The sequence below is a fragment of the Rhynchophorus ferrugineus genome, unplaced genomic scaffold (assembly GCF_030347505.1).
Source record: "Rhynchophorus ferrugineus isolate W39M unplaced genomic scaffold, kcgeb_rfMv2 rfM9, whole genome shotgun sequence".
NCBI classification, from domain to species: Eukaryota; Metazoa; Arthropoda; class Insecta; order Coleoptera; family Curculionidae; genus Rhynchophorus; species Rhynchophorus ferrugineus.
The window spans coordinates 14,500,425-14,513,230 of record NW_027472588.1 but is presented as its reverse complement, the minus strand read 5'-3'; the positions used below and the strand labels follow the sequence as shown (position 1 = coordinate 14,513,230).

The following is a 12,806-nucleotide window of genomic DNA, read 5'->3' as shown; positions in this document are numbered from 1 at the left end:
TTATGCGTAAGTAAATGTCGGATGGATGCTGCTGGTTAAAGCAATAGGATGGAATGGCGCCTAGGCGTATTCTTCATTTGATTGTAATTGTGGGCAACAAAATAAAACCCTGGAAACAGCCATTGTTGTACTTATAACTATTAGGGATGTTTGATGGGTTATTCTCTCAGCCGATCACCGAATAATCGGTAGGCTTAATGCTCAGGGGTTTCCACTTAATGTATTCTGGAGTTTATATTAAGTACTCGGTCCAATCCAGGAAAACCCTAAGTCAGTTTATCATTCAAGAAATAGATGATCTACACAATATGTATAGTTCTTCCAATAAAACAGCCAATACACGTCATAGATGACGTCGAATGTGTCGTGTGTCGAAACATGTCACCGAATTAGTCTATAAATCACGATTTGTGTTGGTGCTGATGGACACCGTTATCATATGTCTATAAAATTCATGTATTCAAAATATTAATGATTATAATTAGAGGTTATAAAAAGGCAAAAGTGGTTTCGGCGCTTGTTTTTATACATTTCTGACGACCGTTTAATATTTGTGATTATTCCGATTGAAAATGCCAAAGCCATTCTCCGGTTGAATTTAGGAACTGATTGCGTTTCTAATCAGTTACTTCTAACAAGAACGAGATAATGGAAACTATTGCTAGTAAAGTGCGTTAGATAAATAAAAATTAAGTTGCTGGAGCTTGCAGCTGCTCTTAATATTAATATAAACACTGTGGCTAAAGTTTCTCAGAAAATAGAAAACAATATAATGTTGGAAGCGAAAAGATAGCGTCCGCATACAAAGCGAGTGACCAACCACTTTAATGTTACAATTTGAATTTGAATAATTCAACAAAATTATTTTAGAGAAGACTGTTAGTCTAACTGTTAGTCATGCTTTCATACACTGTTAGGAAAGAGGATTTAATCAGTGGAAAGATAACCGACGAGGTATAATTACATTTTGTTGGCCATTTTTAGAAGCATTCCGCGATGAACAATAATATATCCGCGATGAATTATTAAAAAATATTATGATCAACAAATTCATAAATCAAATTCAAATAATTCATTGCGGATATATTATTGTTCATCGCGGAAACAGACATAGTTTTAGTCCTGGATCTGAGTTAGTGATTTGTCGCTCGGTAAATATAAATTTAAACGTTATATTATGTTTATTTATATCTTCAGAAACAGACATGAAAGAAGGGACATAATGATGGAATCATAAACAAGTGTGATTCTTATAGTGAAAGTGACTGAAGTAATCTTTTTTGTTGTGGGCTTATACCTAATGCTGACCATTAGCAACACAGACTGATAACAGTGGAGACAACTAAAGTTGAGTTCATAATTAATATAGGATAATATGTAGAAAATCGAATAGTAGAGTGTGAAAAATTTGTGAACATAGATATGTGTGTAATTATTCAGAATATATATAAGCATTTGGTTCTAATGTATGAGGAAAAAAAGAATACCAACTCTTTTGCAAATATGGCAAATGCATTCAACAGAACAAACTGAGAATAAATAGAGTAATATTAAAATAACTTGACAAGGAAACACAGGAAATAATGAGACAAGAACTAAATATGAAAAGGTAAATATGGTCTCTATGAGTCTGTTAAGTAAATCTATTAGGGCTCCAAGGGATACAACTACATCAAAGAAAGGCGTCAGGACCTTACTTAGGTGATGTGGACAGATTTCTATCAACTCTAATCTATAAAATGTTGCGCCAGTACAATTAACTGTAGTATATGCATTGTACTATAATATGTACTATAGTATGTACTATAGTATATATTATAGTATGTACTATAATATGAACACAATTTATATTTTATAATGCTATTTTTATTACATCATATTATTTACATTAGAAAGGTAATGTTAAAGTCAAAATAATCCCAAACTTAAATTTGATGCGAAAACATAATGAGGTTGTGACGCCAAATTTTGATGACGTGCGTTGGTTGTTTTATTGTAAGTTCGGTATATGAATCCACACTGAAGCAATGGCAATTATATTAATAGCCCGTAGATCCAATGCGTTTCCAAGAAAGGTGTTAATGCTACATTGTATGGCGGGGTACAGACATAATCGCTTGGCACGGATCCAGGCGTGGACCAACCCGGGAGGTCCAGGTTGGCGGTGGTTTTTTCGATTTTCACGAGCTGCAAAATGCACCAACGCCGCCCGGTGGGTCATCAGCGTTGGCCACCCATTATCGTTTGTGATTTTTTTTTCCGAATAGACTGGCGCGAACGACGTGTTGACAAAATGATGGGTTTTTTCGGTCGTTTAACTATATCGGTTTCTAAAGTTAGACGGGTTTTGTTTGATGGCGAGCGAAAAATTATTGGACTGTCGCGCTGGGATAATTAGGGCCTCACACATGGTATCGCGGCGACTATTTTTGACATATTCACGCGGATTTTTTTACTTCCTTTATATTTTCGACATCAGGATGTGTATTTTTAGTCCGAGTTTCGGCATAGTTGGGAACTGGTGCTGACAATGGCTCGACAAATAGCGCATACTCTTTATGTAAGTTAAGAATCTATTACGAACTTCACATTGAAAGGTATAGTTTATATATTTGAATCCAATCAACGTTATTAAACCAAGACACAATTAATGGAAATTCTAAATAGTTGAGTAAATTTTTTAACAAATATATATATTTATTTTAATAAATTCGAGTCAAACAACTTTTACGCTTCGTAGAAGATCAAGTCCACCAATTTATATTAATAATTGTCCACAACCACAAGCAGAGGACGTAAATTCTTGTTATGCACTTAGATTGTCCTCTAAGTTTGAAGAAGCACATACTCGCCAAACGGAAACAACTTGGACTTAAACTCTACCAGATATATTGGCTTATTGGGCGTAAATCCAAGTTATCTCTAGATAACAAGATATTACTGTATGAATCTATACTAAAGCCTATTTGGTCATATGGAATTCAATTATGGGGAATCGCTGGCAAGTCTAAAATATCCGTCATACAATGGTTTCAAAATAGCGCACAATTATCGACGCTCCGTATTATGTTTTAAATACAATGCGATATTCCTCTAGAACCAATAACGAGTCTATTATCGTGTTTTTAGTCTTGATTGTAATATTTTCTTTCTTCCGCATCCAATAACGTAAAAAACAGGAGGTCTTGTTACTTGGTAGATTTATCTTATTACTTTAACAATAAATGCCACTTTCTTCTCCTGTGCTAGTTGAAATTCTGTATATAACCTAACTGGATCCCGTTGAGCTTTACAACAGCAGGTGGTACATTAATAATCAGCACTTTGATATATTCTTGAATAATTCTCAAATCATATGAATCATTTGAAAGAAAGTTTTTGAATCAGACAATATTTAGCTTTTCATTTTATTTTAGTTAAGTAGAGAAACCGTGATGTTTGATTAGTTTGACCACGTAAACGAATGGAGCTGTCAAAGTCGTCCAGTTGTCAGACGTATTCAAAATTCTTGAGAGCAATATTGAAGTCCTAAAAGCTGTCGTAGATATGCCCAGACAGTATAGGAACAATTATTTACTCCAAAATCTTCAGGTACCCACCCTTAACACAACAAGGCACAACAATACCACGGTCTCTTTATCACGCTGGGTTATAAATTCATTGCCGGAGGAGACTACAATATAAAACATATAATGTGGTGTTCTAGATTAATAACACCAAAAGGCAGAGAATTCAAAGCAATGAAGTCACATAACCAACAGCATATCTCTACTGGTGAGCTAACATCTTGACCGTCAGATAGAAATTCACGATACCATAGACTTTTGTGCTTCACAAAATAGTGACACCAAAAAATGCAAAGCTGAATCAAGTTTTGATCTGTCGTCTGATCATTCACCCGTTATTATAAATGCCAACTCAAATATTGTCAACAAAATAAAACCACCTTCGTAGCATAACATTAAAAACAATAACTGAATTATTTGGAGAGAAACTAGACAGTTTAATATCCCTAAATTTACCTCTCAAACCTCAAGATATACAAAAGCAGCAGAAATAAATATAACAAAAAATATACAAGAGGCCGCATGGTACGCAACTTCTAATTCTGCGAGATATCACGGTTCAATGATATATCAACTAAAATTAAATAAAAACTGCTGAAGAGAGAAAACTGCGAAACCTGACAACAAATAAGAACAGAACAAAACAAGCTAAAAAAACAACTGTAGCGACCGCTACAACTCTTTTGGCCACCACGCATTGGTGGATTGGTACTATGCGGTTCCCAGCTATAAAACACCACCACGACGACGTCTCGCTCTACTCCACAAACTTTCCCACAGAGCATTTTATGCAGATGAAACCTCTTTTTTCACAACTGGTTATTGTCCCGACGCTATTCGTAGCAGATTCCATGTCCAGCTAAACCAAGCGATAGCGTGGTGCAAATTCGGGCGGCTACAGATAAAGTTTCATGTCTCGGTCTCCAATTCGACCGCAGATTCCAAAACAAATATTAAACAAAAAAACCTCTCGCTCTCTCTTTTCTTTTCTCTACCCCCTTGTAACAGTACCACTTCCACAGTGCTACCCTACTTCCGCTACCTAATCTGTTATCCTGTCAATTCTCCCGTCGAACACATGTATCACATTAAATCGAAATAAAATGTCTTCAACCAGTGTTTTCAGTTCCCGAGCGAATTCCTTCCACAAAATAGTAGTGAGTGTTCGGACAAACAATCGCATCGACAACCACACATTCCGACCGACCGACCAGACAAACATTCGTACATAACGAACAAAATCAAGGAATTCAAAAATATTTAGAAAATTTAATGCCAACTGATACAATGGAATATTCTCTCTGGAAAGTAACAAAAAGGATTAAAAAACCTCAACAACATGATCTACCAATTAAAATTGATAACAATACCTAGGCTAGGAATGATAAAGATAAAGCGGCTAGTTTATCTAAACACTAGGTCTAAGTATTCTCTAAACATTTAAAAAAATATTTATAATCCGTACCCGTCTGAAATATCCACAACAGAAGAAAATAGTATAGTTGATTTTCTTAACACTCCGCTTCAAATGGATCTGCCAGATGAGACATTTATTGTTAAGGAAATAAAACAAACAATAGTTAAAGAAATCAATGTTAAAAAGCACCTGGTTTTGACTTAATTATTGGAAGAATCTTAAAACAGCTCTCAGAAAAGTGCATCAGAGTAATAAAGTTTATAATTAATGCATGTTAAGACTTAATTACTTTCCTAGTACTTGGTAAGTCTTATTGGTCATACTTAATATGGCCATTTTACTCAATAATTGGCTATACGAACTCCAACTACTGAAATCATACTTCACAGACAGACATTTTATTGTGAAAGTGTGTGACGAATACCCTGACCTACATCGAATAAATTCAGGTGTTTTGCAGGGCAGTACCGCGTACCGACCTTAAGAAACACTACTGTTGCAACATATGCTACCGATACAGCGGATTTATCATCACGCGAGATCCAATAACAGCCGCAAAAATCCTCCAACTTTATTTTAACAAAGTCGAATTGTGGTTGAAAACTTGGCTGATAGGGCGTAAATCTAAATTAGCCTTAGATAACAAGGTCTATGGTATTGATCTGTGGGGTACTACCAGCAAATCTAAAACGGCTATCCTTCAAAGGTTCTAAAATATAGCGTTCCGAGTCATCGTCGATGTCCCATATTACGTTTCCAACAAACCTATTCAACGCGAAATACCCTTAGAACCCATAACCAGTGTGATTCGAAGTGTTGCTGCAAAGTACTCTGAAAGACTGTTAGTACATCCCAATACACTTGCCAAACATTAAATGTGCGCGATGACAGATAATACATAGACTCAAACGCAAACTACCATACGAACTGATTAATAGACACATAAAGTAAGAAATAATTAGAATATTATCTAGAATAAGATTTAGATTATTAGTTTCTATAACATATCACTTACTGAAGCGATCTTCTATATGTCACTATAGTTATGTTGTATAACGGAAATCGTATAATTATACTTATTGCCCACGAGCAGTTTGTTGAAGTTCTACGAGATTATAAAAAAAAGACAAAAGTCATAAAAATACAGAAATTAAAAATATTCCAAGTTTCCGAACGGAGGCCGAAACAATTTCGTTCCATTGTGAAATAAAAGGCTGGATCCGGCGGCCGACCGAGTCGGAAATAATAAAAGGAAAACGTATCAAAGCGCCAGCTTTATTATAAATCGTTACAGATGTTAGACATAGATGTAAAAAAGCATTATAATGATGTCGCACCTCCGCTACCATCGGAACGGTCGGAACCGTACCGAAATACTCGCATCGAAATTAATTTCTGACTTTATATGTCGCAGGAGCCGCGTAACGAGCGACAAAGCCGATATAAATTTTCGGCCAGAACATGTGTCGGCTCTTTAATCATCGGTCGCAGACGCGCTAATATTTATACATCTCCAGGATGAGATTGTCACATGCAAAATATCGTTGACCAAATAACTATCAGTCAATTAACGCTTCGTCGGTTGGGAGAGTGCCAAGAATTTTTGCAGTAGTCTTGTTTAAATCATTGGAACATCTTCGGGTTATTATTTACGCTTGTCGCTCGCTCCTACGGGCCATGTAACATCTTCAACATGTGTAGAATTTAACGTGCGAGCGCAGCTATGTTATATATCTAAATGAGAGTCTATGATTTAATTACATTGTCGGGTGAATTCCGACTATTTATTGTATTTTCTGTTGTAATTTTAACAGATAAAGTATTCCAGCTAATAAATCTAATGATTACTGATGTATCTTCATTTAAAACGTTTGCTCTTTATCAGCAGAGGCATATTAACTATTTTGGTCGGCTTACGGATATAGTACCAAGCGCCCCCTTCTCAACTCACCCTTTATCTCCTCTGAAATATGATGTAAATTTATTTTGACAATTTTTTTATAGAGTGTGTGTTTTTTATTCAGTTTGTTTGTTTTCCGTTAGGACCAGAATTTTCAATTCCTCAAAATGTAATAACCTTTCCGGTACCGCGCTACAAAAATTATGTTACAGACAATGTCGGGTAAATGACTTTTTACAAAGTTATAAAATAAAACTCTTTTTTTGAAATTATTTGAAAAGTTTTTTATTTTTAAAGAGATAATTTGGTTTTGACATTAATTTATTATTTGAGCTTTAATCATTATTTCTACGGTCAGGGCATAATAATGTTTTAGTTTCGTCTTGGGTTTTTTTACATGTACTGCACGATATTTTAATCTTTCTATCCCTGCATGTTGTGGATGTGGCGTATTCGAATTTTGCTGGGCCATGGTCGTATATGTATATTTATGGTTGTTTATAATTGTGATTGTCCAAAAGTCTGCATAGTCAAAAACATGGAAGGTGATCACTCGCCAGTCGGTAAGCTTAACGTCTAGGACCGTAATTCGAAGCCCACTTTTGGTAGTCCAGTGCAGATAAACCCTAGTCGGTAAAAAAAACCTACTGTCTCAAGAATGGTTTAATTGATTTAATTTTGAAACTAGTGTTGCCTATTAACATCCTTTCTTTTCCTATACAATCGTATGAACGAAAATCGTATGAACACTCACAATTTGTCTGTATTTGTTTCAGTAATTCAGCAATCTGTCTGGAGATGATTAAGTACTTCTTAAGATAATTACTAAGTGATCTTCCGTCTAAAATATTCTAAATAGGATCCAGATCAGATCACAATTCTCCTTCAAGAATATGCCTAATTCCTTATGATAATTATTATATTCATTTCAAGATTAAGATCGCATCAGTAAGTGTATAAAATATCTTATTCTAAATTTTGTTCTAAAGTTCATATAATTAATTAAATGTTAGTACATATTGCTACCACTAATATATAGATGATGGGCAAGTACAATGGGGTGCACCGACACTCTTTCTAAGTACTTAACACTTTGAATTATACACCTTAAGGGTTTTAGAAGAGGGTTTTATTACTTAAACATATCACCACTTTGTTTTCGAATCGTTGAATATTTGCTAACAGTATCCTATAATTGGATTTCGTAGATCCAAATGTATTGATTTATAAACTATTATTTTCGTCTTACAACAAGTAAATGCATTTGATCCAATTGGGCGTCTACTTAGGTGCATGCCAAACATAATCTACATGGCTGATGGAGTTGGTAGCTGTTAGAATTCACTGATGGGAATGTTCTACGATAATTTTTGTTTCATTTTCTTTAATACGCCAAGCCTTCAAGCAGACTTGCATTTTATTAGATGTGTTTGGATGCTATTGTTAAATCTTGATGGGATACTTCATGTATACTATAATAAACATTTACTGTTGGTTTCCTGTGATATTTGGTGGTCTTTTAGTGTTTCATTGCGCTGTTACAAGCTACTCAAAATATACGTATAAATGAGTAAAACTAGTAAACTAGTAAAAGTTCTACTACAATATTTTAAAGCAATATTCTAAAGGAATGAAAAAATATTCCATCGTACTTTTAAATGGAATTGGTATATAGTTCGCTTACTTTTATCAATTTGAATATGTTTTGGGCTTATCTGCATTTGCACTAATAGTTTCATTCGGTTTTAGCAGTTTATATCTTGCACACCCCACTATATGGATGTTCTTATATATCTTTATATATAATTCTTGTGTTTGTGTGTTTTATATTGAACTGCTTCAAAACGGGTGCATCCGTTTTGATGAAATTTAGGTGGCTGCGGTAAGGTTCCAGGGATTTTTCGTAAATAGTTGTTTTTCTATCTAGTGTATCTAGTTTCTAAATAGTGTTCTATCCAAGCTGTTGTTTGTCACTGATATTAAAGTGCCCCTATTTCAGTATACCACATGCTGAACGACAGTCCACGGCTTACCCAGATTAGAACTAAGTACGGGATACAAAATTTTAGAAATGCTTTAACAGGAGAAAATAAAAACTCCTCGGGTTTTTATGAGAAATCGATTTTCTCAAAAGAATATAGCCTATGCTAACTTAAGTGTTACTGACCAAATATTCATTGCCACTTCGGTATGGGTGCTGATGTGTGCTGTCTGGATAGAACCTCTACTTCGTTATGGTTGTGTTTGTAGTCCTGTATTTGTGTTCATTTTTAAATTGTATATACAGTATTTATACTTTTAGCCCCCCTGTTTGTGTAATTAATTTTATTTACTATTTAATTTATTATATATATATATACACTTTATGTCTATCTCCTTCCCCTTTATATCAACACCGTTCTATTGTATACTAGCGAAATGACGATATCCGCCTAAAGATATAAAAAAGGAATTAAAGTAACTCTTATTTACGCGGAAAAATGTCAGAATCCTCGAATTTAGCAACTAGGTGAGGTTGTTAACAGCTGTTTTTATGAATACTTGGCATTTTCACCAATATATAACGCTGATCAAAACACTAAAAGTCCCTTACAGTACCGAACCCAACTCATTAAGAAATTTTATCACGCAACTATCGAGAGCCATCCATCTGGAGCCACCCTCGTCCATGTCTAACCACGGCTCAACGATTTTACAACTATAAAAGATGCGACGACCGAAATAAATCTCCCGAATGGGACTGGAAATATTTTTGAAAATATTAAAGCGGATATAATGATGCCCGACGACGTTTAGGAAGTAGCGCCGCGACGTCACTACGCCGACGTCGAAAAACATCGCATAAATAATAGTTTTTAAATGAGCCGGGCTTTCCCTGTTACCGAGCTCGTGTGTGGCGCGACACATGATTCCGAGAGCGACCCGACGACTGACGAATAGGCTCGACGGAAAAAGATGCCTCGCGAGCGAACACGACACATTTCACAGCATCAATGTGTTAGGATGCCACTAACGAGCGTTCCGAACACCCTTCCCGGTTAATTTATGTCCCCTTTCACGCAACTATGTCAGATATTCGGCGTAATTTAGAGCGGCGCTGCGCCGGATATAGAGAAAGTTTTATATAGAGGGCGTGGCGGACCTCGGGGAACACGATGCGATACTTGAAAGTTCGTTTCGTGTGTCTTAGTCAATTAAACAGGCACCAATGTTAACGGGCATTAATTAATATTGTATTTTTCTATTCGTCGTTGAAACGTTAACCATCATTAACGCATACTAGACTAACCAGTTAATCACTTCGTATGTATTGTACAGAAAAAATCTTTAAAAAATGACATATTCCTAATTGTACATTGACACATTAAACAAAAGTGGATTAAATGCAATTTATTTTCGTGGCTAATTAGGTATTCCTATAACGAAAACTACTATTTCTTAAGGATATATTATTTCGCCAGATATTAGCTGTTTTTAGGAAAATACCACTATCTTTCTATCTTAAGATTAAAGTGCGCTTCTAAAACACCCGAGAATCTCATGACGTTGGTAAACAATCAACCTTAAGTGCAAAATCATGAAATCCATTTGTTTTACGTGCGAATTGTGGGAGAATAAGTTTTTGCTGTATAAGTCCAGTCAGAGGTTCCAGAATAAAGTGTTGCGAGTCACGATTAATAGACACATAGAGTGAGATTTAATAATCTCTAGAATAAGCTTTTAAGTTAGAATAGAATACTTTTTAAAATAAGTTAGGATAGACTTTAGAATAAGTTAGAATAGTATCTAGAATAAGATTTAGATTATAAGTTGTAGGTCAATTACTCAAGTGATCTACTACATGTCAGAATAGTTATATTATATCAAGAAATCATATAATAATACTTATTGCCCAGTGGCAGATTGTTGTCGTTCTAGGAGATAAAAACAATTAGTCAGTCTGTTTGGACTTATGTACGTATCAATCTTCATAATCTATCTACTTCTTCAATAGTTATCGCTATGAATCCAAAGCAATACAGCCACTGGATAACTCGCAGAATAGCAGAAAATTGAAGCGAATCAAACCACAATAAATTGTACCACTCACCACTCACCTTCCATACTTGTGTATTGATAAAAGTACAACAGAACTATAGCAATAGATTAATTTGCCAGTTAATTTGTTATCCTAAACATATCTAACATAAAGTGTGATAAAAAAGGCATAACAAAAAGGTTTATTAATTTAGTGAATGCACTTTTATTGACCATCCACGCCAAAAATAAACTTTATCTATTTTAAATCATATAAATTGACTTTTCAAGTTCAATTTACTCACAACTAATAAGTGAATATTAATACATTGTCTAGTATAAAGTCATACTAACCTTCGCGCAGTAAATATACAACGCCGGTTATGACTATCTGGTTTTATGGATACTTAATGTCGAATGCATGATACCTGCTACGTGGAAATTAGTTTCAGAGATAATTTCTTAATTCTTATGTATAAGGAATCAAGATGTAGTTTTAATACAAAATATGTTCTTATTGTTTAACTATATTCGCCAAAATGCTGTTGAATAATCGAAAACTTACCAATTGATTTTGATATGCCGTTACTGCAGTGAAGATTGTCTCAGGAAAAATGAAAGTTTTATATTCCTCGTTCTCCAAATCGGTTACGTTACTCGAACTGCCATCCGGCCTCTTCACTAGATGTATCCGTGGTTGATACTTATGCATAGAATTAAGGACCAGCTGCAGCAAAATTATCTATGAATAGAGGTAATTATTCGATTATAAAATAGGATATCTTACATGTCCATGTTTGTCCATTTCGTTATTGGTTAATTTCACCTTCTCGAAAGACACGACCTGCTTGCGTAGTTGTTCCCCAGTGTAGGGTGAGTCTGGATGAGCGTAAATCCGTCGTGGTGCTGGCGGATCAGCTTTGCCAGCTACCAACCAAGAAGAGCGATGATAAGCGTATCGATATCGTTTGTTGTCGACTGGAACTATGTCCAGTAGGACAGCGTATTTTTGATCCGTTCGTATACCGCTGAATGATATTCGGACTGTCGGAAACATTCTCCTGAAAAGACAGAAAACACATTCATTAATCAGGCATAACTAATGTTCATATTTTTAGGTGTAATATTTGAGCAGTTTATAAAATTTTTATATTTCAAATTATATAATCTTATATCTCAAAAGCGCATTATATTAGTGGAAGATCTTTACGTTAGTGATATTCCTCGCGAATTGGATAAAGAAGTAAACATGGTTTTCCTTTTTTAGTCCATTCGTAATATCATGATCGATATGTTGAATATGAAGCGCCCTAATAACAGTTGAACAAATCCACTCCTTTTCGACTACATCCGGATTTACTAAAATCCAAATTGGACTTAGCAAAAGTATCTGCTTCTTACATTACTATTATATATAGGTTAAAGGATTGCCAACTATTAGAATTTTTTGTAACATGTTTTGCTATAAGCAACCATTAGTTGAAGACAATGATTACATACCTACCGTATGTAGGAAGACAAAGGCTCGCCGTTATTGATGGTTATCATATAACAACAAAGCCAACGTAAGCCTATTTCTAAGGCTCTGGTTTACGCGAACATAATGTTTATCATATTATCATATATATATATATATATATATATATATATATATATATATATATATATATATATATAGGATGTTTCACACATAGATATCAGTTCTTCAAGAGGTGGAATCTTAGAAGTTCGTGAGATTTCCCTCTTGGAAATATTTGCGTCTTTGATTTCTTGGAAGTTTTCAGGTATTGAAGTCACTATCTTGAAGGATTGGATAGAGCTGAGACCTCAATTTTATATAATTTCATACATAAGAAATTTGTTTTAACATTTTTTCAAGGCCCAATTCATTCCTTTGTCAATGTCA

General features: G+C 34.7%; 1 protein-coding gene across 3 annotated transcripts in view; it reads right to left on the bottom strand.

The window, feature by feature from the left end:
- Positions 1 to 12,806, bottom strand: part of LOC143202313 (T-box transcription factor TBX20) — a 130,294-nt gene that overhangs the window by 23,702 nt on the left and 93,786 nt on the right. For 2 of the 3 annotated variants that reach the window (XM_076413767.1, XM_076413766.1), the window contains exons 4-5: positions 11,688 to 11,961; positions 11,466 to 11,627 (exon numbers count right to left, since the gene is read on the bottom strand). In XM_076413767.1, coding sequence (XP_076269882.1) covers positions 11,466 to 11,627; positions 11,688 to 11,961 — 436 coding nt within the window. Of the gene's footprint in view, positions 1 to 11,465; positions 11,643 to 11,687; positions 11,962 to 12,806 lie in introns of all 3 variants that reach the window. The other variant, XM_076413765.1, reaches the window with a different exon arrangement.